General features: G+C 50.9%; 2 protein-coding genes across 2 annotated transcripts in view; both read right to left on the reverse strand.

Moving 5' to 3' along the window:
- Nucleotides 1-284: 284 nt before the first annotated feature.
- LOC306817184 (uncharacterized protein) lies at nt 285-7,037 on the reverse strand. The gene is made up of 6 exons (XM_079333858.1): nt 6,791-7,037; nt 3,057-5,626; nt 2,793-2,886; nt 2,181-2,230; nt 2,005-2,077; nt 285-873 (listed from the first exon to the last, which is right to left on the reverse strand). Exons 2-5 carry the CDS (start codon nt 5,619-5,621, stop codon nt 2,030-2,032), a joined length of 2,757 nt encoding a protein of 918 aa, XP_079189984.1. The 5' UTR covers nt 5,622-5,626; nt 6,791-7,037; the 3' UTR covers nt 285-873; nt 2,005-2,029.
- Nucleotides 7,038-10,077: 3,040 nt separating this feature from the next.
- The window catches only part of LOC306842388 (myosin phosphatase Rho interacting protein), a 35,437-nt gene continuing 20,514 nt past the window's right edge, over nt 10,078-25,000 (reverse strand). Inside the window, exons 11-25 of the mRNA XM_079372595.1 lie at nt 23,571-23,627; nt 23,420-23,488; nt 23,227-23,316; nt 22,080-22,189; nt 21,469-21,994; nt 20,463-20,600; nt 17,090-19,591; nt 14,081-14,228; nt 13,817-13,934; nt 13,557-13,716; nt 12,993-13,106; nt 12,716-12,802; nt 12,478-12,640; nt 11,927-12,012; nt 10,078-10,867 (exon numbers count right to left, since the gene is read on the reverse strand). Coding sequence (XP_079228721.1) covers nt 10,796-10,867; nt 11,927-12,012; nt 12,478-12,640; nt 12,716-12,802; nt 12,993-13,106; nt 13,557-13,716; nt 13,817-13,934; nt 14,081-14,228; nt 17,090-19,591; nt 20,463-20,600; nt 21,469-21,994; nt 22,080-22,189; nt 23,227-23,316; nt 23,420-23,488; nt 23,571-23,627 — 4,440 coding nt within the window. The 3' untranslated portion in view covers nt 10,078-10,795. The remainder of the gene's footprint in view (nt 10,868-11,926; nt 12,013-12,477; nt 12,641-12,715; nt 12,803-12,992; nt 13,107-13,556; nt 13,717-13,816; nt 13,935-14,080; nt 14,229-17,089; nt 19,592-20,462; nt 20,601-21,468; nt 21,995-22,079; nt 22,190-23,226; nt 23,317-23,419; nt 23,489-23,570; nt 23,628-25,000) is intronic.

Below are 25,000 nucleotides of genomic sequence, written 5' to 3' on the forward strand. Positions count from 1 at the left end.
GGCAACAACTTGTGACATCATCACCTTATTCACCTCTGATAGGTCCAACACACCTGTCCGTTATGTCATCTGACACCTGCAGTGCCTGATCTTTGTTACCCTGGTATCCAGATCGTTGTCACGACAACCAAAGTGGCGCTCTAATCTGGCGTCTACAGACAGGAAACGTCAGAGGTGACGCACGCTGGCGTCTGTGATGTCAGAGTGACATCACACGGTCACCGTGGTCTGAGCCTTCCAGAACAGTCCGTCTTCACCAATAACTTAAAAACACACTCGCAATAAATAAACAAATACTTTATAAAAATTAAATATCTTTGATTGTTATTCATATTTAATCCTGTCCAAAGAATCTTAGTATAAATACACACACACACACACACACACACACACACACACACACACACACACACACACACACACACACACACACACACACACACACAGTTAAGGTTCATGGTGTTAGCTGTCCGTCTGAAGATTCCTGGTCCAGATGAGGCGGGAAGAGGAGGGCCTGCAGGATGGCGTGGAGAGCCTGCAGGATGGCGTGGAGGGCCTGCAGGACGGCGTGGAGAGCCTGCAGGATGGCGTGGAGAGCCTGCAGGATGGCGTGGAGAGCCTGCAGGACGGCGTGGAGAGCCTGCAGGATGGCGTGGAGAGCCTGCAGGATGGCGTGGAGAGCCTGCAGGACGGCGTGGAGAGCCTGCAGGATGGCGTGGAGAGCCTGCAGGATGGCGTGGAGAGCCTGCAGGATGGCGTGGAGAGCCTGCAGGATGGCGTGGAGAGCCTGCAGGATGGCGTGGAGAGCCTGCAGGATGGCGTGGAGAGCCTGCAGGATGGCGTGGAGAGCCTGCAGGATGGCGTGGAGGGTGTCTGGATGAAGAAGAATGTATTTTAATTATCGTAAATTCCGGACCATTAAGCCACACCGGCTAAAAATAAGTAAATAAATGTATTAGTACATATATAAGCCGCACTTGTGTCCACGCTATAACAAGAGCTATTTACACAGACAGACGGGACACAAAGACATTATTTTAACTTTTAATGAAATACGTACTACTGGTAACATCCACAAATATGAAGTCTACTGTAAATCCTTTATCAGTGTCTGTAACACGGCTGATGAAAGTCCATCCATTCACTGCCTCAGAATGACTTCATTACTCACTTCCTCAGTCTCTGTTGTCGCTGTCAGTGTCATCTTAACGTGCAGCAGCTCTGTTAGCTTCTTTGACAGCCAGCTCGATCGCCTTTAACTTGAAAGCTACATCATATGTATTTCTCCGTGTGTTTTCCATCATGAGGGTGCGTGCATGAAGCGCAAAATGACTGATATTAAGATCCGATGTGACGAAGTCAAATGTTTTTGCGGCAGAAGCTCATTGTCCCCCATAAAAGATCCATAAATAAGCAGCATCGTTTTAAAAGCCGCAGTTTTAAAAAAAGTGACAAACGTGACAAAAAGTAGCTGCTAGAATTTACAGTAATTCAAACCGTGTTGGAGGGAAATCACTTAAAGTTCATGTTCCTGCTTGGACTGTGTGTGTGTGTGTGTGTGTGTGTGTGTGTGTGTGTGTGTGTGTGTGTGTGTGTGTGTACTGGTGCAGACAGACAGACTGTACTGGTGCAGACAGACAGACAGACAGACTGTACTGGTGCAGACAGCCTGTACTGGTGCAGACAGCCTGTACTGGTGCAGACAGACGGTCTTGTACTGGTGCAGACAGACGGTCTTGTACTGGTGCAGACAGACGGTCTTGTACTGGTGCAGACAGTCTGTACTGGTGCAGACAGCCTGTACTGGTGCAGACAGCCTGTACTGGTGCAGACAGCCTGTACTGGTGCAGACAGACGGTCTTGTACTGGTGCAGACAGACGGTCTTGTACTGGTGCAGACAGTCTGTACTGGTGTAGACAGTCTGTACTGGTGCAGACAGCCTGTACTGGTGCAGACAGCCTGTACTGGTGCAGACAGCCTGTGTGATGGGGACAGTCACTGACCTCATGAGGCTTCTTGGTCAGGCTGTCACCTGTGGTCACAGCGGGTCCCTGCAGGAGCTTTGAATGTCTTGTTCTGCAGAGAAGGATCAGAGACGGGTTCAGTCAGAACATCTTTATCGTTCTGAACTTTCTGTGTGTGTGTTTAGAGTCCAGCTGTTGGTTCTGTTTGTGCTCACCCGGTGCTTTCTACACTTCATGGAGAAGTTTTCTTCAATCAGGACGCAGTCTGCAGAAAGAGAACAGAACAGGAGGTCAAGGCTGGGATTCATCCGGAAGGTTCCACCTCCCACACAGGAGCAGCCCCAAGGAACACACACACACACACACACAGTGAGTATGTGAGTGAGTGAGTGAGTGAGTGAGTGAGTGAGTGAGTGAGAGAGAGAGAGAGAGAGTGAGTGAGTGAGTGAGTGAGTGAGTGAGTGAGTGAGTGAGTGAGTGAGTGAGTGAGAGAGAGAGTGTGTGAGTGAGTGAGTGTGTGAGTGAGTGAGTGAGTGAGAGAGTGAGTGAGTGAGTGAGTGAGTGAGTGAGAGAGTGAGTGAGTGAGTGAGTGAGAGAGAGAGTGTGTGAGTGAGTGAGTGAGTGAGTGAGTGAGTGAGTGAGTGAGTGAGTGAGTGAGTGAGTGAGTGAGTGAGTGAGTGAGAGAGAGTGTGTGAGTGAGTGAGTGAGTGAGTGAGTGAGTGAGTGAGTGTGTGAGTGAGAGAGAGAGTGTGTGAGTGAGTGAGTGAGTGAGAGAGTGTGTGTGTGTGTGTGTGTGTGTGAGAGTGTGTGTGTGTGTGGACACTCACCTGCCTGCACAGCACACCTGTAGTGGTAGTTGTTGGGACAGCCTTTGAAGAAGCAGCCCAGTGAGGCTCCTGAGCGGTGACAGGCTGAACACGTCTGAAACACAGCAGCTCAAGGTCACCAGCTGCTCTCTGAGGTCACGGCGAGCCTCGTTTCATGATCAATGTGTAGCACTACAGGAGGCGGAGCCACACATCCCAGGCTGACCCCCCATCAGTCACTCAAACTGCTCCCTTCATTTAAAGATGAATGTGAGATTATCTTACCGCGTGGTGCGCCGCCCTCACCGCCTCCTCCAGCCCGTACACTCGGCCCCTCACCAGGAACACGCCTGCAGACCACACCCCACAGTCCTCATGGAGCCAGTACTCACAGGGCTCCAGGGGGAGCACAGGGGGGCTGTACCAGTCCTCGGACTCTGCACAGCCAGCAGCAGACCGCGCCCGCTTCGCTGCAGGGCTGCCCATACTGTCCCCGTTCCAGCAGGGGGTCTTGAGGGGCCGAGGTGTGGAGGAGCACTTCCTCCCCCGGCCCCTGACGCTGCAGGACGAGGAGTCGGAGTCGCTGAAGCCGTTCCCGTCCTCTTTGTTGCTGGCCTTGGTTTTGGAGCTCAGCTGGTAGCCCTCGGGGTAGTAGGGTCCGTGGAGGTCTCCCAGGTCCATGGCGTTGGCGGAGCATCCACACAGGCAGCAGACGAGCGAGCGGCGGTGCTGTCCGTGCGTGGACGCCCGGCCCAGCAGCAGACAGGACGTGCTGGGGACGGCAGCAGAGATGAAGGAGGTGGGCTGAGACTTCTGCTTGGTGTTCTGCTGTCGGACCTCCTCCGGGTAGTTTATGAGCGAGCAGAGAGACGGCGAGGACGGCTCACGCTCCACACGCACATACGGCGAGAAAGTGTCCACCCTCAGCTCCCGTCTCTCCTCCCGGAAGTTCACATACTTCAGTTTGATCTCCGGCTCTTTGGGAGCGAACAAGGAGGAGGAGCAGCTGGGTGTGTGTTGCCGCTGCCGCCGCCGACGACGAGGGGGCGGAGTCTTCACTGACGCTCTCTGACCTGCAGCTTTACCTTTCTTTGGAGACCCACTTTTTGATGATGAGGGTGGAGGGGGTCCAGAGGGCTCTGAGGGGGGAGGGGGTCCAGAGGGCTCTGAGGGGGGAGGGGGTCCAGAGGGCTCCGAGGGTGGAGGGGGTCCAGAGGGCTCCGAGGGTGGAGGGGGTCCAGAGGGCTCCGAGGGTGGAGGGGGTCCAGAGGGCTCCGAGGGTGGAGGGGGTCCAGAGGGCTCCGAGGGTCCAGAGGGCTCCGAGGGGGGAGGGGGTCCAGAGGGCTCCGAGAGTGGAGGGGGTCCAGAGGGCTCCGAGGGGGGAGGGGGTCCAGAGGGCTCCGAGGGGGGAGGGGGTCCAGAGGGCTCTGTTGGAGATCTGGGCACATGGTTTTGTCCCGAGGCTGCCCTCTTGGAGTTTCTGGCCTGAGGACTGGGAGACTGGTCCGAGCCGTTGATGAGTCCAGAATCAGAGGTAGACACTTTGTGCTTGTTCATCTCGACCCTGCGACCTCGCGTCCTCGGACTGACGGCTTGTTTTGGGTTTGCAGAGACAGACTCACTCGCTCGTCTTTTCTTTCGTCCTCCTGACTCGCCGTCTGTCCTCGGAGCCGACTCAGAGTCGCTCGCAGCTGATTGAGGTATTTTCTTCTGAGTGCGAAAACATCCCGACACTTCATACCTGCTGGACTTTATGTCCATCACTAGAGCCTGTAGGCGCGGCGCTCTGCCGGGGCGCTGGGACGCTTTCCTTCCTTTGAACGTCCTCTGTAGTGTCTTTGTGTTCCCGTTAACATGAACAGGAGCTTTACTTTCTGAATCGTCCTCCGTCAGGTCGATCGTCTCCACCGTCTGTCCCCGTCTCTGTTCATCACTGGAATCTAAACCTGTGGTAACACTGAGGACAGGCCCCGCCTCCTCCGGCCCCAGGAACGAGTCGTCTCCGCTGGGGGAGCAGGAGGCCCGAGGCAAGACGAAGACTTCGTTCACGCCGTCCTGAGAAGGAGACACCGGGTCCTCCAGAGGACTCATGTAGTCCCTGCGCAGGTCTCTGACCCCCCTGTTGCCTGGGACCACCACCTGCTCCTTGTCCTTAGAGAAGAGGAAGATCACCTCAGAGTCCCCGCTCATGTCCTCGTCCCCCATGGAGGGAGGAAGAGACGAAGGGGGCGATTCAGCACCGACTGCTGGACTGGACCAGGTGTCTTTCTGACCGTTCTCCAGACCCCAACACGTCCTCGGTTCCTCCACAACATGTTTATCCAAGTCCACGCCACAGGACGCGTCTCTGCCGTTACACTGTGTGAGGTAAGCCCCGCCCTCTGTCCCCGCTCCGCCCTGAGACAACGACTGAAGAAGCGTCTGAGCGGCGAGGTCCATCGGCCCCTCCACCTGCTGCACGTACTGTAGTGTCTCCCCGAGTCCCTTCTCAGGGTCACAGGGGGGGTGGAGGGTCAGCCTGCTGACGGGGGGCATGCTGAAGGACTGGGGCTCACGGGGGGACAAGACATGAGACCTGCTCACGTAGGACAGAGTGACGGTGTGGTGGGAGAAGGCGTGGTCCGGTTGGAACTGATCCCCGGGTTGGACCGTGATGTCAGAGGAGGCGGGGCTGCTGGTTACAGAATTCTGATAACAGGCGGATCTCGAGACCCTCCGCAGGGCATCGAGGGGGGCGGGGCTTATGACAGAGTCCTGTCCTCTCCTCGTCAGGTCGATGACAGCAGGGAGGCTGGAGGTGGAGAGGTCCTGAGGCTGGAGGTCATCCACACTCCCCGGGGGCTCCTCCATCACAGCTGAGAACGACCACATCAATGTTTAGAACAGCCTTTCATTTAACCCTTCACTACCCACAATGCATCAGTGCAACAGGTCTATACCTCAGAACTAAATCATTCCAACAAGGAATAAACTTTGAGCTTCTTTTGATCCATTCTTTATGACTTCAACAACCAGAACCAGAAGGGACCCGGGCAACTCGAAAAACCAGACTTCTTCTTCTACAGTTTCATTCATCATCACTCTAACATCGAGACACATCTAAAAGGTCTGAGGTGCCCTTAAGCAAGGCACTGAACCTCCCACACAGTTAGTACCCCACCACACAAACACACACCTGTTTGAGCATGTGTGTGTGCAGCATGTTCATTTAACTGAGCTGTTTGAACAGTTCTCCACTTTCATTTATGAAACTTCAATAAACTCATTTATTTTATTTATAAATTTGAATGAACTGCTTTATTTTATTTATAAAACTAAAAATCAAATCATTCAACTTAAGTCACGTTAGATTGACAATAGCTAAAAAAAGCTTGAATTTAATTACCGGTAGGGAAGATGGCAGCCGTTAATGACAATGACATCGAGTATTTAACTATAAATTAATTGTTTATTAATTAATTAAATCGGCGGTCACATCACACAGACAGCCGGATGACCTTTCACCCCGCGCCGCAGAAAGGTCAGGGTTAGCTTAGCTTAGCCACAATGCTAGGTAGCTCGGCCCGGTTAAACTCCGTTAACAATCAGTCACATTTAATGTTTGAGTTTAAAAACAGACCGTTGAACACCACAGGTCCCACATTTAGGACTTTATATCATTAACGGCGATTTCTCTTTACTTCGGCCACATTTCCTCCATTAACAAACCTTTTAATTTGATAAAATATCAACTTTAAGAGCTCAACATGTCCAAACTGCTCCACAACTTTAAACAGTCGAACCAGTCAGCAAATATCACATCTTCATCTACACGGTGTTATTTATTGGTTTTTTGTGGATTCCGAATTTAAGAGGGAGTTTATAATATCAGTAAAAGTGTCTTCATTTATTCTTAAGAGTCCTAAATGTCACTATATTCAATGTTTTGATTGAATGGGGGAGAACTTTCATGGAGTTTGGTGGCGCGGCAGCAGGCTTCAGGCCCGGCGTGATGAGACAAAGACAGAGCCCAAACTTACCGGGACCGGAGACACCGCGGAGAGTTTACCCGTCCAGGGGTGAGTGTGTCCCGGACTGCATTTCTTCTAACAGCCGGTCACCTGTGATAAAGTCTGAAACAGCACAGAGACACAAAGAACATTTATTAACGATCTATACACTTTCCCGGAACACACTACTCTGATAACGTCACTTCACAGCGAGGTCATTTAACACATCCGGCTGACCCTTCACAATAAAACATTCAGGTTAGACTTGTTTTTTGGGGTTGATTTTATTGGCAGCTGGTATCTAAAAAGTTGCATTACTGCCATCTGCTGGTTTTAACAGACCAGCAACAGACTTGTTTCTGAACATACATGTGAACAGGCGTCTCTCTCTCTCTCTGTATCTCTTCTTCCTGAGGTCCCTCTCTCTCCATCTCTGACATCATGTTCTGCTCTGTGTGTGTTAAACACTCAGCACATGTTCAACTCTTTCTGCTTGATTGCATACCTCACATAGACCAGATGTTTTCCACTCACATGTAGAGTGCTATTTAAATGATTGTGACCGATTCTTCACCTGGTCATTACGACTTCCTCTCTCCTGTTGCCCCCTTTATTCTACTTTATCTATAAATGTATTCTCTTTGTCTGACTGAGATTCCTGTTTGATTTGACTTCATGTGGTTCTTTCACCCCTTCTCACTGAGTTCAGATGACGTTATTATCAATCTTCTCTTTCTTCACAGCTACCAACCTGTCCACTTTTCATTTCCTATAACGCCAGTAACTCCACTTCCATCGTTTCCTTTTTCCTTCTTTATTTTAAAGTTCATTTCTGCCTGTAGAAAATAAAACAAGGAAAATTAAATTCAATCTTTGAAGACCACTCCGAATCTTTTCAATCATTTGGAGATATAAATAAATCAAAAAGACAAAAAAATCTTAGAGTTTATGTGTGAAACTGTTGAAGTGAGGATCCTAATTTTAATCTAATATGACTCACCCTTTCAAATTAAAAGCTGAGTGAAACACACGTGTCGATGTTGTAATTCAAATGACGTGATGACGTCGGTGGATACAGATGTTCACGTTTACACGTTCGCATTGAGGCGGCTCAGACGCACAATCACATTACAAACAGGGTGGACATGTTTAGTCGTCACGACTTCCGGTTGTGTGTGATCTCACCGTGGCTAACTTGACGGGTGACTCTGAGCAGCAGCTGTCACTCAGCTATAGAGCAGAAATGCATCATGGGAGATAAGCGGTCGAACCTGCTGCCATCCAATCAAAAGACCTGAGAGAATAAAACCATCTGAGTTTTTAATTAGTTCGTTGTTCACACAGCTGTGACAAACAGACAGGTGAAGATTATATGGGGCCCCTCATATCTCAGCAGTGTTAGGTGAAGATTATATGGGGCCCCTCATATCTCAGCAGTGTTAGGTGAAGATTATATGGGGCCCCTCATATCTCAGCAGTGTTAGGTGAAGATTATATGGGGCCCCTCATATCTCAGCAGTGTTAGGTGAAGGTTATATGGGGCCCCTCATATCTCAGCAGTCCTTACATCATGTCTGTTAGTGTCCCCATGCTCACTCCTCTTCCTCCCGTTTCTTTCTTCTCTCCTGTAGACGGAAAAACTTTACTTTGTTGTTCATTTATTATCGGTTTCTTTTCTTGTCTTCAGGTGACTCAAAGCACTTTCACACACTGATGGTAGAGGCTGCTGCAGAGTGAAGAGTCCATCAGTATGAACTCATCCATTCACACACTGATGGTAGAGGCTGCTGCAGAGTAAAGAGTCCATCAGTATGAACTCATCCATTCACACACTGATGGTAGAGGCTGCTGCAGAGTCCATCAGTATTAACTCATCCATTCATACACATCCACACACTGATGGTAGAGGCTGCTGCAGTCCATCAGTATGAACTCATCCATTCATACACATTCATACACTGATGGTAGAGGCTGCTGCAGAGTCCATCAGTATTAACTCATCCATTCATACACATTCACACACTGATGGTAGAGGCTGCTGCAGAGTCCATCAGTATTAACTCATCCATTCATACACATTCACACACTGATGGTAGAGGCTGCTGCAGAGTAAAGAGTCCATCAGTATGAACTCATCCATTCATACACATTCATACACTGATGGTAGAGGCTGCTGCAGAGTCCATCAGTATTAACTCATCCATTCATACACATTCACACACTGATGGTAGAGGCTGCTGCAGAGTCCATCAGTATTAACTCATCCATTCATACACATTCACACACTGATGGTAGAGGCTGCTGCAGAGTAAAGAGTCCATCAGTATGAACTCATCCATTCATACACATTCACACACTGATGGTAGAGGCTGCTGCAGAGTAAAGAGTCCATCAGTATGAACTCATCCATTCACACACTGATGGTAGAGGCTGCTGCAGAGAGTCCATCAGTATTAACTCATCCATTCATACACATTCATACACTGATGGTAGAGGCTGCTGCAGAGTCCATCAGTATGAACTCATCCATTCAGACACATTCACACACTGATGGTAGAGGCTGCTGCAGAGTAAAGAGTCCATCAGTATTAACTCATCCATTCAGACACATTCACACACTGATGGTAGAGGCTGCTGCAGAGTCCATCAGTATGAACTCATCCATTCAGACACATTCACACACTGATGGTAGAGGCTGCTGCAGAGTGAAGAGTCCATCAGTATTAACTCATCCATTCACACACTGATGGTAGAGGCTGCTGCAGAGTGAAGAGTCCATCAGTATGAACTCATCCATTCAGACACATTCACACACTGATGGTAGAGGCTGCTGCAGAGTGAAGAGTCCATCAGTATTAACTCATCCATTCACACACTGATGGTAGAGGCTGCTGCAGAGTGAAGAGTCCATCAGTATTAACTCATCCATTCATACACATTCACACACTGATGATGAAGCAGTGGGAGCAGCTTGTGGTTAAGTGTCTCTCCTGAAGACAAATCAGAAAACCGACTTTACCCACTGAGCCAACATTTGGTTTTTTGAAGCAGGCTGTAAACATGTTCATGTCTGCTGTAAAAACAGGCTGTTTGAATGGGTGTGTATGTGACTTCCTGTGCTGCTGCAGCCAGCCTCTAGTGGACACTCCAGGAACTGCAGGACTTTACACAGCCTGAGCACAGGGCGTTGGTTTTAACCAATCAGAAAGCTCTTGATGTACTTTGATTCTCTTGTCGTGAGAGGAGATCATGAGTGAATCATATTTGAGTCACTCATGGTGTAAATGAAGTTTTCAATAAATCTGTGACAAACAACAAAGGGTGCAAAAATATTTATTGCTAATAAACTCGTCAGTTGGTGTATATTTGCTTTATATTTACAATAATAGAGTACAGAGGAATGGGAATGTGAAAGAAAAGATCCCAACCGCTTCAATAAATACAAAGGGACTGAACAGACTACAGCTCCACCCGCCTCCTCATTAGCTCCACCCACGACTGCAGCGAGAGAAAACAAACACACTCGATATAAACTTTCTTATATATAAAATTAAATTAGACTCAGTGAACGCGTCCGCGCCGGTCTCAGACGGATCCGAGAACCTTCCGGGTGTTAGTGTGGGAGTCGGGCGATGAAGGAACATGGCGGCTGTTTGTTCCCGATGCAGACGAGCTCCTTTCTCTCTGCCGCCTGTGCTGCAGGTTATCGGAGCGTCGGAGCGCTAACGTGCACGCCTCAACGCCATGCTGGCTCCGGGAGGGGTCAGTATGAAGAGTCACATTCCTGCCTTTGGCTAGCAACAGTCTAGAGTTAAAACAGTAGCTTACACAGTCAGAGTTTAAAATCAGAATATTTACAGTAAGACAAAACGTCACAGTTAACTGAAGTGCATGGAATGCAAACATGTAGAAATTCAAACTTCATATTGTCAATAACATATGATGCGTTTGTGACCAGTGTGTAGTGTTTCTAAATACGTCAGTACAGAGCTAAAAGAGAAGGAGGCCTTGGACATGCGGGCCCACGTGAAGCGCTCAGAACTCCTTGGTGTCTTTGTTGTCGAACAGGTGGAGTCTCTGCTCGGCCGTCAGACCCTCCTTCAGACTCTGCAGGGACGAAGAGAGAACACGTCAACAACCTGGGACACACCTGTCCTCCTCACCCTGTGATGACATGCCCCGCCCCCCAACACCACAAACAGCTGATCACACCCTCCGACACCGTGTGAGCTGTGGAGCCCCAAAACCAAGGAGTGTGTGAGTCCTCGGTGTTTAAAGGGTTAAAGTGTGGTCCTGCGTGCTGATTGGTGCGCGTCCTCAGTGTTTAAAGGGTTAAAGTGTGGTCCTGCGTGCTGATTGGTGCGCGTCCTCAGTGTTTAAAGGGTTAAAGTGTGGTCCTGCGTGCTGATTGGTGCGCGTCCTCAGTGTTTAAAGGGTTAAAGTGTGGTCCTGCGTGCTGATTGGTGCGCGTCCTCAGTGTTTAAAGGGTTAAAGTGTGGTCCTGCGTGCTGATTGGTGCGCGTCCTCAGTGTTTAAAGGGTTAAAGTGTGGTCCTGCGTGCTGATTGGTGCGCGTCCTCAGTGTTTAAAGGGTTAAAGTGTGGTCCTGCGTGCTGATTGGTGCTCGTCCTCAGTGTTTAAAGGGTTAAAGTGTGGTCCTGCGTGCTGATTGGTGCTCGTCCTCGGCCACTTAGTGAGCAGCTCTTTTAGAATCTGGTCTTTGAATCAGACTTCCTGTTTTCAGGGCTCCACAGAATAAAGAGTGAACGTCTGAGGTGAAATGACAAACAGCCTCATGCAGCTGGAGCTCTGAGGAGGCGGAGCTTAAACCTGCACAGGCGTTTACCTAAAGGAGGAGGGGGAGGGGCCTAGAGGTCGTCCCAGGGCATGTCCCGAGTCACAGACTGAGGACAGAAACACACCAACATGTGTGTGTGTTAGATCAGTGACACACACACACACGCACACGCACACGCACACGCACACGCACACGCACACGCACACACACACACACACACACACACACACACACACACACACACACACACACACACACACACACACACACACGATGCAGGTGACCAGCAGGGGGCGGTCAGTCCTGTGTGTGCGCTGATGGTCGACACAGTTTGATGATGTCAGCAGGATGGAGACGATCAGGACTCACCTTTGACCTCATGGTTCTCTCGGAGCGTTTGGCTGCTGCAGCCGCCATCTTCAGGATGTCGGGGTTACTTTTGGACTTCATGATGTCTGAGAGGGAAAACGTGTTGGAGGTTAGAAGGCGGCGACATCAGACAGATTGACAAACACTCAAAGAAGTGACCATAAATAAAAACAGCAGAGCGGTCTGGCGGCGTGCGGCCTGAAACACGTGTTACAGCTGAGCCGTTTGAAACGACCTCTGGTGACCTTTCCTTTGTTTGCTTTGGTGTAAACGCTCAAACGAACTCCGGGGATCGGTTCACTTCTTCGTGCTCCAGAATTCAGCTCGCCATTTTCACAAACGGCGAGCTGAACCAAACGGGAGTGACTTGAGTCCACGTCTGAGCTGAACGTGGTCGAACCCGACTCACACTTTATCTCCACGTTAGATCAAAGTACTGACTCAGTGCGCCGCGTCGCAGGACGCCCCGTGCTTTACCTCGGGCTCGTGGTCAGAGAAAGTTTGATGATGTCACTCTAGAGAAGAGGAGGATCATGATTGTGTCTTCGTACCGTAGCCTCCTCGCTCCACGTCCTCCAGCGTGGGCTCGCCGAGCGCCTTGTGGGCCAGCTGCAGCTGGTCTCGGAGCCGGCCCAGGTCCCGCTCCGCTTTGGCCTTGACGATGCTCAGCTCCGTGTAGATGTCCTTGTACTTATCGGTGGCGTACTTCTTGTCCTGCAAACACAGCGTTAGTCAGCTGGACTCTGATTGGACGATCTGAAGGTGATGATGTCACGGGGACAAACGTACTCTTTGGGCAGCCTGGAGCTCGTCTTTCAGCGAGTTGATTTCCTGCTTCAGGTACTGAACCTCGGACTCCTTCACACGCAGCATCACCTGGAGGACGAGAGGACAACGTGACGTGAGAGCGCCGTGACCACAAAACACGTCAAACACCACCTCCCACTTTCCATCCTGATTGGCTGCTCTCCGGCAGATTACACCTGGAGCACGTTTGGAACGTGGCAGCTGTAGAGAACACATCAACACAACATCGACCACGAGTGACATCACCAGGGACTCTGACCTCTAACTCGTACAGCTCTTTGCCCTGGATGGTGATGTTAGAGTCTCCGCCTCCGTCCTCTGATGTCATCGAACGCATTTTTGTGATCTCTGCAGCCAGACGGTTGTTGAGCTCCTAAAAACACAGAAGAAGATGAGCCTACTGTGTGTGTGTGTGTGTCACTGTGTGTGTGTGTGTGTGTGTGTGTGTGTGTGTGTGTGTGTGTCACTGTGTGTGTGTGTGTGTGTGTGTGTGTCACTGTGTGTGTGTGTGTGTGTGTGTGTGTGTGTGTGTGTGTCACTGTGTGTGTGTGTGTGTGTACCTGGTTGTGTGTGTGTTGTGTGTCACTGTGTGTGTGTGTGTGTGTCACTGTGTGTGTGTGTGTGTGTGTGTGTCACTGTGTGTGTGTGTGTGTGTGTGTCACTGTGTGTGTGTGTGTGTGTGTGTGTGTCACTGTGTGTGTGTGTGTGTGTGTGTGTGTGTGTGTGTGTGTGTGTGTGTGTCACTGTGTGTGTGTGTGTGTGTGTGTGTGTGTGTGTGTGTGTGTGTGTGTGTGTGTGTGTGTGTGTGTGTGTGTGTGTGTACCTGGTTGTGTGCGTTCAGCTCCTGGTTCTCTCTCTGACACTGCCTCAGAGCCTGACGCTCCGCCTCCAGCGCCTGAGCCAGGTGAGCGTTTTCCAGACACTTCTGTGAGTACTGCTCTGACAGCACCTCGATCTCCCGCTGGAAGGAACACAGCTCCTCCCTGAAACACAGAAAGACTACAACTAACTGTGTCTTTGTCCACTTCCTGTCAGAGAACAGGTCCAAGGTCACCTGACTCTGGACCAATGGATCAGACTCACTCGTGCTGCCTGCGGATCTCCTCGATGTCTGCGTTTTCGTTGTTGCTGTTGGCCTTGCGAGCTTTGTCCAGCTCCTTCAGCAGCTCTGTGCGGTGAGCGTTCTTCATCGCCTCGATCGCTGAACACACAAAAACAACACGTCACATGACGCTCAGGGTCAGCTGTCTGAAGATCAGAATCCTGAGGAGAGTTAGACAGACGCTGATCGGTCTCCTCAGGATCTGATGTGTGGATCAAACAAAGACCAGGTGTTCTGGGATGTACCAGCGATGGTGGCTGCCGTCTCCTCTGCCAGCAGCCTCTCCTTCTCCTCGTGCAGGTTCTCCAGCTCCCTCTGGTGTTTCCTCTGCAGCTCGTCGATCACCTTCTGATGGGACTCCTCCATCGCTGCGAAGCCTCGCTCACAGGTGGCCTGTCAGAGAGGAAACACGGAGTGAGTTCACGGCTCCCCCGGAGACTGTGCAGTGGAAGCTGGTGCAAATCATTCAGATCCAGCAAACACAGGGCAAGCTGCAGCCTGTTAGCCACGAGCGAGACGAGTCTGTGTGAGTACGGGAAGGTTAGAGGAGGGAAGGAAACCATGAAGGAAACACTGAAGGAAGAAGAGACAATGAAAGGAGGGAGGGAGGGAGAGCCTGGTTTAATGTACAGAACAGATCTGCAAAAAACCTGCAGTTCCTCCAGTGTCCACTAGAGTCTGTCTCCTGCAGTGAGTCAGTCTCCATAGAGCTCTATGTTAAAATGTCCAACTTTACAGCTGCAGTTCCTCCAGTGTCCACTAGAGTCTGTCTCCTGCAGTGAGTCAGTCTCCATAGAGCTCTATGTTAAAATGTTTAACTTTACAGCTGCAGTTCCTCCAGTGTCCACTAGAGTCTGTCTCCTGCAGTGAGTCAGTCTCCATAGAGCTCTATGTTAAAATGTCCAACTTTACAGCTGCAGTTCCTCCAGTGTCCACTAGAGTCTGTCTCCTGCAGTGAGTCAGTCTCCATAGAGCTCTATGTTGAAATAAACACGTTTATAATCTGGTATAAAGACAGTTTGTGTATCTGGAGATCAAATCTCACCATATATTATATTAAGGCATAAAGTGATATAGAATTAGTGGGTGTGGCCTCTTTGAGTGACAGGTGGGATCTATAAGGTGTCCCCCTCAGATAGTTCAGTCCCTGACCTTTGACCTTTGGGTTTTGGTCATGAAAATATCAGACGAATAGCAACGATTAGCAGCTAATCTGCGTCATCTTGCATTCCCTGCTGGGGTCCCAAAGAGCTCAGACCCAGGAACCCCACCAACGAGCTCAGGTCCAGGAAACCCCCCCCCCCCCAACGAGCTCAGGTCCAGGAACCCCCCAAAGAGCTCAGACCCAGGAACCCCCCAAAGAGCTCAGACCCAGGAACCCCCCCCCCCCCCCCCCCCCCCAAAAAAAAAAAGAACAGGTAAGAAGAGCTGCACGTCTGTCCTGTTACCATGACAACAGGCCGCTGTATGAGCGACTCGGCTTTATGTTGGATATCTGAGGTCGTTTATTTCCTGAACAGCGAGGAGAACCTGAACGCCTTTCTGAAAAGATCTGCCGCACGCTCTCTACTCGTTGAAACGCCATGAGGACCCGGGGTCTAAGACCTCAAAGCAGCCGGGCGGCCCGGGTTCAAATCCAACCTGAGTCAGATTGGCGAGTACACGTCAGAGGTTGACCCGTTTAAAAACAGCAAATATATTATTTTAAATTTCTCAACTTCCTGCTCTGAGGAAATGAGTGAATGTGACTTCAGTCTGTGATTGGTTCAACATGTCATGTGACACAAAAACATTCTTTGTTATTTCAGCCGTTAAAAACATCTCCCGCCACCTTGGCCGGTGAGTCAGACAGCTCATTTGGGACCGTGCTTTAACTGCACGCCACTCGTCACACTGACCTTGTTGACCATGAGAGTATAACGTGTAAAATGGCCGTCGACGTGTTTCACACTGTAACTGAATATTTCCTCTTAAAGCGACGGCGCAGACTTCCTGCAGAAGTTCTTTGTTTTCACGTCAGTTTCATGTAGAGAGGAAAAGTTCTGCTTTTTAAACAGCCGACTTTATTTACCAAACGACATAAAAACAGAACAGGTGCAGCACGGAGGTCGGCCGCCCAACGGGGAGGTCACCCGCCCGCCCCACGGGGAGGTCACCCGCCCGCCCCACGTGGAGGTCACCCGCCCGCCCCACGGGGAGGTCAACCGCCCGCCCCACATGGAGGTCACCCGCCCGCCCCACGGGGAGGTCACCCGCCCGCCCCCTAGCTTCTTTAAAGGTCTCGTATCCTTTGTAGAGTTCATTTAATGTGTCGACTGAAGTCCGTTCACTCATGTTTGAATAAAGTGTTTTTTTCATGCTGCCTCTCTTCTGTGTTTACAACACTCAGAGTCTCCACATGTGCCAAGTCTGATCTGATTGGTCGGCTGATCTGCTCTCTCGTAATTGATCAGTCTTTCGGCTTTGTTCTCGGATATGCCCCGCCCCTTTTACCATATTGGGAATGCTACAGTCAGTCCGAGGGGAGCTTGCGTTTACTCCAACGAGCCAATGGGCTTGGATCAGTGACATCATGGGTTTGTGATGTCACTCCACACATTTTCAATGAGGGGGGGCAGGGACTGAGTTTTACAACGTGGCTAATGCTAATGCTAACAGGAGGAGGTAGGAGGAGCTGCGTTTCCTCTGACTTTGAATATTTGCAGATAGATGCGTGTAAACATGAAGCTACCGGAACCCACTGAACCTCTAAAGAGCAAATAAAACCAGAAGAAGAACGTGGAAGCTTTGAGATGAACCTGCTGTTGGACGGCGTCGGCCTGTCTGTGGTTTTCTAAGTTCTGACTCCTGTGAAGAAACGACGATGTTCTTCAGAGAAAGAAGAAATTAAACTGTTAGAGCAAATAGTGGAAGGAGAAGCTAATGTCTCAGGGTTAGCTTAGCACAAAGAACTACAAACAGGAAGTGACCTCAGAGGCGGCTCAGAGATCTGAACCCGACGGCGTCCGTTCAGCGCGCCTGTCTGAGAGACGGTGAAGAAGAAAACACAGAATGGACTACTGCGGAGTCGCTGCTCACTGAAAGCTGCGGGAGGTTAGATTTCATGCAGGAGGGAAGGAAAGAGGTCTACAGAAGAGCCAGACTTTGGTGGGCGGGGTTAGGAGGGGTCAGGAGAGGGGCGGGGTCGGGGAATGCCACAGAGGAACACAAGGCATCACAGATGGACGACGGTAAGGACAAGGAGCGCTTTCCACCTTCAGGTTGTCCAGGTCTTTCTCGTATTTCTGCCGCAGAGTCGTGGCGTCTCCTCGCTCCTCGCGGCGTCTCATCTCCTCCGTCATCACTGACACCTGCGTCACCAGCTCCTGGATCCGCTCCTTCAGGGTGGACGCGTGGGCCGCACTCTGGTGTGGCGGTGGGTCCTCGCCTGAGTTCTGGTCCTTTGGAGTCATCATGCCTCTCAGTTCTTCCATTTCCCGGTCGAACGTGTCCGTGAGGTGCGTCCTCTCCAGCTCGTGTTTCTTCTTCAGGTCGTCCATGCGCGTCGTCAACGAGTCGACCTCTTTCACGTTTTCTTTGGAGCAGAGTCGCAGCGTCTCTTTAGCCTTCGCCAGTTCCTGCTTCAACTTCTCAGCCTCGAGCTCGTAGCCGTCTCTGACGTCTTGTAACTCCTTGGCGTGTCTGGACACCAAGTCCTGAACTTCACTGTTTTGATCCAACGAGCCGACGGGTTCTCCTTGGATCCGGATCAGACTTTGAGGCCCAGCTGTCTGAGAGAGCCGACTCTGAAGATCTGACACTTTGGACTCCAGGGTTCTTGCAGCTTCTCTGAGTTTGAGACAGTCTGGACAGTCCAAGCTCGCCGCCTCAGCGTGCGTCTGCTCGTTGTCCCGTTGGACCTTCATCCTGCTGATCACATACCACGTGCTCGCTTCTTTCAGCGCAGCGAGCAGATATTCAGAAGGCTGTTTTTGGTCCTGGCTGATCCTGGAGCTAGCTAGCGCCAAAGACAGAAGCTTTTCATCGTTTGCTAACTTCACATTGGATGCAGTCTGCTGCAGCACTCTGAGCTTTTCCTCCAACGTCTCGGCCAGCTCTTTAAGAATCAGAGCGCTGGTATCGTTATCGAGCCAGCCCGACACGGCGGCAAAGTCTGTGCCCGCCTCGCTCTGTGCTCGAGGACACGTCTTCCTGAAGAGGAACACCAAGCTGTTCTGGGCCATCATCTGCTCAGCCAAGCCTCTCGCTAGGCCGAGTCTGTCTTCCTCTTCTGGGTTTGTTCTGCACGCTGCCAACAGCTGGCTCCAGAACTCTCCCTCCATCACCAACATCACGTCTGGAGGATCCAAACTGAGCGACTCCTCCGACAGGAAGCTGAATAAAGTGCTTTTTAAATGTCCAAACATCTTCTCTACATTTACATCTACCTTTGCTAACATCTCTAAAACCTGACTCATCGCCTCGCACCTCTTCTCCATCTCTTCTACGACTTGCTCAACCGCTTCGTGATCGTCAACCTGCGTCTCTCTCGTCTCCACGCGCTCGCTGACCGTCTTCATTTCTAACTTCTCTCGCAGCAATCTTATTTCCTGTTCTGCTTCTCTCAGCTTCTCTTCACTGACTCGTTCTGTTTCCTGATTCAGAGCGATCAGTTCTCTGTTTCTGGCTTCCACTTCCAAACACCGCCGCTCTGTCGACAGAAGCGTCTCCTCTGTCTCGGATAACTGTGCGTGCGCGGCGTGGTCGTCGTCCTCGTCCTCGTAACCTGCCTGGAAGCCGAGACCCTTCAGCGTGGCGTCTTTCAGCTGCAGCTTCTTCTCCGTGTCCTTCAAAGTGTTCCCGAGCTCCTCCAGCGTGACCAGAGCTTCGTGAAGCCTCAGAGATTTCTCATTCAGCTCGCTCTCGTAGTACTCCCGGTCGATGGCGCTCGCCTGGTTCTCAGCCAGTTCAGCCTTCAGGGTCTTCAGCTCCTCCAGGACCTGCTGATGCGGTTTGCCGTCCTGCTGGCTGATAAGCTCCGCCTTCAGTCGGTCTATTTCTCTGTCGGCCTCAGTCAGCTGGTTCATGATCTCCTGACAGCGTTGTTTCAACGCTCCGTTTTCACAGGTTAAAAGTTCGACCCTCTGAGCGAGCACGCCCTTGTTCACATCGTTTGTCTCCTGCTGGCGTTCGATCCCGGAGAGCGGGCCGTACGGGCTCTCGTGTTGCTTCTGAACCTTCCCCACTAAGTCCTCCACGTTTAGAAGACGGGCTTCGTACTCTCGGACGCTCTCTCCTGCTCTGGCTAAACTCTTCTTTAGCGTCTCGTTTTCTGCCTCCTGTTGGTGCTTCCAGGTCTGCAGGAGCGCGTGGAGCTGGCGCCTCTCTGCAGACTCTTCATTACGACTGTGAGACTTCAGCACATCCAGCAGCTCCTTAACGCTCACAGCTCCACCACTCAGCAAGTCCTCCAGCTCTTGGATGGACTCCGTGCTGTCTGTTAGCAGGAAGCTAACGGTTTTTTGGACGGGTTCAGGGGCAGGGTCTTGCAGGGTGATGGTTTTTGGGGGTTCAGTAAAGTAAGGGTCCTTGATGGGGAGGTGAGAAAGCGAGAGGCCAAGCTGTGCCTGCATATTGCGTTTTTTCAGCTCTTGCAGCTTCAGGAGCTCTTTGGTCTCCTGGTACTTCTTAGTTAAGCTCTGAGCTTGAGGACTAACCAGTTCAGGTCTCTTCATCTGGGGCATCACATCAGCCTCCAGACCCAACGGGGGCTCCAGCTTGGAAAAGGGGGACCAAACATTTGGTTAACACACAGCAGGGGACACACAAAGCCTCTAATCATTGTCAGCGTTAACTACCAATCACATCCCTTTAATGAAGACTAAAAAGTAAACACATAAATCACCATGATTCAAAAGAACGTTTGATGCTGTGAGCTCAAAGCAGTCAGGGTTAGTAAATCACAACATGCTCATTAAGGGTTAAAGGTTCCTTCATGTGGTCAGTGATGCAACGTTAGTGTCAGGATGGGACACACACACACACACACACACACACACACACACACACACACACACACACACACACACACACACACACACACACACACACACACACACACACACACACACACACACACACACACACACACACACACACACACACACACACACACACACACACACACACACACACACACACACACACACACACACACACACACACACACACACACCATTAGGTTCTGAACACGCTCTGAATGAAAACATCCAAACACGTCTGAGGAAATGAAAACATGAGCACGGAGAGGAACGCTGCACGCTGTCAACACGTTCACTGTGAGGTCAGCGGGGTCACGAGGTTTCCCCAACGACCACTTTCACACCAAATGTTTCTGCTTCAGATTCATTTTTACAGGTTTCAGAAGTGACGCTACGTCCTCGGCATGGACGGTAAATATTAAAGGACCTGAAACACAAACTAGAAGAAGTCGATGAAGTCATTAGAGGTCAATATTCTGACTGAACATGCAATGAACTCATGCAGAGGAGCAGATCTGCTGCTGGCTGTCAGTTTGGTTTTTATCTTCACTTCAACATGCAAAGAAAGTTACAGCATGGAGGAGAAAACACACACACACACACTCACCGGGGAGATGTAACCGGCCCGCACGTCCTGCTCTCTCTCCAGAGCCGTCCTCAGCTGCAGCTCCAGGTCCTGCTTGTGCTTGTTGGAGGTGAGCAGCTGGTGGTGACAGCTCTCCAGCTGGTTCTTCAGCTCGTCCATCTGCAGCAGATAAAGACACGTTTCACTCAACCTGCCCTGTTCACACCTCACAGCAGGAGACCTGTCAGACAGGAGGGGAGCTGCCATAAGCCCCGTTTCCACCGAGCGGTCCGGCTCGCTTCGTTTCGGTACGGCGTGCATTTTGTGGTGTTTCCATAGACTGATCCCGGGAAAGATTCCCAAATAACCGATCCGTACCGTCCCACTTTTTGGGACCCTTCCGTTGGGGGGCCAAGAATGTGGAGCCGACCTGAAAAGGTGGAGCTAAACACTGCAGTCCTCTGATTGGTTGAAAGAATGGTCACTTCCTGTGTTAGGTGGTGGGCGTGTTTAAATCATTGATTGTTAGCGTGTGTATTTGTCCTCGCCGCTCACAGCCTTCTCTGAAACAAAGCTGGATTGAGTTCTTGTAATAAAGAGTCACATGACAGTGACAGAAGAGATGACCTGCTGGATGTCTTCTTCGTTGGTTTGGTTTGTGGAGCGTTTTTCTCCTTTGTTGAATTTATTAGTTAGCGGTTAGCGGTTAGCTGCTATCATGTGTCATTTACGTAGCAGCGATCGTCATCCGGCTTACACGCCGTCTACCAAATAGAACACGGGTGGCTGTGGAAACACAAACAGGATCGGGCTTAATCAAACCAAACCGTACCAAACTGTACCGATCCGTACCGGACTGCTGTGTGGAAACGGGTCTTAAGTCAGCACACTCTGCAGGAGAAACATTCAGCTGGTCGAGTTCACACACGACGCTCCTCCTGCAGGTATCAGGGAGCGGGGTTGAAGATATAAAGTGGGACTGCATGCTGAGCAGTGACAACATTAAAGTTTAAATGCAGACTGAACAGAATCTGGTTTATACTCGTACCCCTTGTTTGTAGCTCTCCAGCAGCTGGTCCAGGTCCTCCGTCTCTCTGCTGTGCAGGGTGGCGGGCAGAGGGACCCTCCTCTCCTCCCGTAACGGCGTCTTCTCCACCTGCTGCCAGTGTTGTTCGATCACCTCTTCTACCCTCTGCTGCCTCTCCAAAGGATCCACCTCTCCATCCTCGCTCTCAGTCCTCCCTCCATCTCGAAGTGAAGAGTTGTCTCCGGCCACCGACTCGTACCTCTTCCTCCTCTCCTCCCTCCTGCGGTTCCTCTCCAGCTCTCCGAGCTCCGCCTGCAGGCTCTCCGCCTCCTGAGCTCTCTGCTGGGCCAGCGCCTGAGCGATCGGCCTGAACTCTGCCCAATCGAATGTCTTAGAGCGGCCCTCTCTCCTGCGCTCTCTCGCCCGGCTCTTCGGGGGCCCCGGGGCGGGCTCCCTCTCCACAGAGGACGCCTCGGAAGAGTCCTGGGTGACATCGGGCCGAACCAGACCCTCCAGAGGAGAGAAGGAGCCGTGGTCCTCGATGGAGCTGGAGGACAAACGAGAAGATTTTAGACACTTCTCTACGAGGTGTCAGCAGAGTAGAGCTCTGTGATTGGCTGATCTGTTCACACCTGGCCACATCAGGAGCCGTGGATGGTCTGACGTTCTTCATCACCGCCTGGATCCAGTTCCTGCGTATTCCTGCCGTCATGGCCGACAGAGTGTGTACGCCCTCCTGAGTCTGAACATTAAAAACACGTTTTTCAAAAACGTTTCAAATCAAAGCTGAACCATAACGACACCATGAAAATGATCATCGCCCAATCAGGTTTCAGCTTATTGTTTTAAACACTTCATGCTAATCTGCTGCTTTAATGATAATCACCCTAATCACTCCTGGTTTCACCTTATTGTTTTGGACACTTAATGCTAATCACTGCTCCTTTATGTTGCTGAGCACTTTAATAGTCCAGTCTGCATCGCTGCATTGACTGTTTAATGACTGTACTCACACCTCTGGCACTACCTCAAACACCTCTGTACATGCACATGGAACTAGTTTCTAGAAGGTCAGCACTTTGTTTCTAAGGCTCTTTAACTGTTTACAGGTCTCTTTTAAACTTCACACATGTTTTTCTCTCCTTCACAGGTTATGTACATTATGCTATATTAGTTTTAAGTCTAATGCTAATGCTAACTGCACAGGTTATGTACATTATGCTATATAAGTTTTAAGTCTAATGCTAATGCTAACTGCACAGGTTATGTACTTTATGCTATATAAGTTTTAAGTCTAATGCTAATGCTAACTGCACAGGTTATGTACATTATGCTATATTAGTTTTAAGTCTAATGCTAATGCTAACTGCACAGGTTATGTACTTTATGCTATATAAGTTTTAAGTCTAATGCTAATGCTAACTGCACAGGTTATGTACATTATGCTATATAAGTTTAAGTCTAATGCTAATGCTAACTGCACAGGTTATGTACATTATGCTATAGAAGTTTTAAGTCTAATGCTAATGCTAACTGCACAGGTTTAACCTGTAATTATATTTACTCTTAGTCACATAGGGGCTGCTAAATCTTGTTTGGGGGATTATTGTATACAGAGGGGAGGGGGGGACAGCGGGTGTGTATTGTAACTAATGTCTTGTGTCCTGCCTGTCTGTATACTGCTACTGGATGCCTTGAATTTCCCTCGGGATCAATAAAGTATCTATCCATCTATCTATCTATCTATCTATCTATCTAAACGTGAGTGAAGCTGCTCACATGAATCTGGAAGCCGTAGTTACGCTGAGCCTGATACTCAGTGACGCTGTAACACGTGGACAGATCCATCTCTCCGTCAAGGTCAGAGGCCTAAGGACACATGGAGAGGAGACAAGGAGAGGAGACATGATTAGAAGACAGCAGAATATGAAGCAGCAGCTGTTCCTGAGTGGATGAAGGGATTCAAACCAACCTCCTCTGCGATGGAGTCCTTGTAGTATCTCAGGCTGTGATCAGTCAGAACAAACCAGAACTTCTTCCACTACAGAGAAACACACAGAGAGCTTCAGTCAGCAGAGAAACAAACATCCAATCAGAGAGAGAGGAAGCTGCTCCAGACGTACCTGTCCCTGCTCGTCCAGCTTCACCATCCAGCCCTTCTTAAAGTTCAGTAAATCAGGCTGGAAGAGAAGAGACACAGTCAGACCATGAACATGCAGGACCAATTATTCTAACGTCTCTGACAGGAGCATCTCTGGTTTCATATTCCTGTCTGATTACCAGAGCCTTCATTTCCTCATTTTCATCGTCTGTCCCTGCATGCTGGAGTCCCCCGTGCGTCCCTGCAGGGGGCGCTGGAGTCCCCCGTGCGTCCCTGCAGGGGGCGCTGGAGTCCCCCGTGCGTCCCTGCAGGGGGCGCTGGACTCCCAGCGATGGCGGTCTCCGTGAAAAAGTGGAATATAAACGGCCTTGATGCTTCCTGCGTCTCAGAAGCCTCCTCTCTTTTTAGGACGTTTCACACTTCAGTCATAAAATAGGCGTGAGCGTCCATGTTCAGGCTCCAAGCTGCAGTGTCACCACTTACCTCCACAGATCAGCAGGGAGACTACAGTCACCTCCGCCACGCTGTGAACACGTTTCAAAGATGGAGGGCAGCAGACACACGTTTCAAAGATGGAGGGCAGCAGACACACGTTTCAAAGATGGAGGGCAGCAGACACACGCACACGCTCGCAGCTGAGTGCAGAAGTCGACCCGACCGGAGGATCACAGATATAAACTGAGATAGTCATGAAACACAGGAAGGATCAACTTCTGCCTGACCTGCTGCTGCTCGTGAATCCAGCACAACGCAGTGACCAACATGTGGAAACACACACACACACGCACACACACGCGTGCACCGTGACCTCAGGAAGCAGTGAGAACTGTTAAACGCACACATGGCACAGACGGCGTGCACAGCAGGAAACATCTGCACACACATGACGCACAATGAGGAGAATAACCTGGAGAGGAGGGGGGCTGCAGCGCCCCTGCAGCTCGGAGGGTTACCCTGCAACATCCTCACACCAACAACGCCACAGAGGAGATGAACATGATGGTGAGCGTCACACGTTCACACTCGAACTGACCCAGAAACCCCCTGAGAGTGCAGGCGCGACCCCGCTGACCTCTCCTCACACGGCTGGAGACCGGACCCTGAGAGTGCAGGCGCGACCCCGCTGACCTCTCCTCACACGGCTGGAGATCGGACCCTGAGAGTGCAGGCGCGACCCCGCTGACCTCTCCTCACACGGCTGGAGACCGGACCCTGAGAGTGCAGGCGCGACCCCGCTGACCTCTCCTCACACGGCTGGAGACCGGACCCTGAGAGTGCAGGCGCGACCCCGCTGACCTCTCCTCACACGGCTGGAGACCGGACCCTGAGAGTGCAGGCGCGACCCCGCTGACCTCTCCTCACACGGCTGGAGACCGGACCCTGAGAGTGCAGGCGCGACCCCGCTGACCTCTCCTCACACGGCTGGAGACCGGACCCTGAGAGTGCAGGCGC

Source organism: Symphodus melops (genome assembly GCF_947650265.1).
Source record: "Symphodus melops genome assembly, chromosome: 21".
In the NCBI taxonomy this organism is placed as follows: domain Eukaryota; kingdom Metazoa; phylum Chordata; class Actinopteri; order Labriformes; family Labridae; genus Symphodus; species Symphodus melops.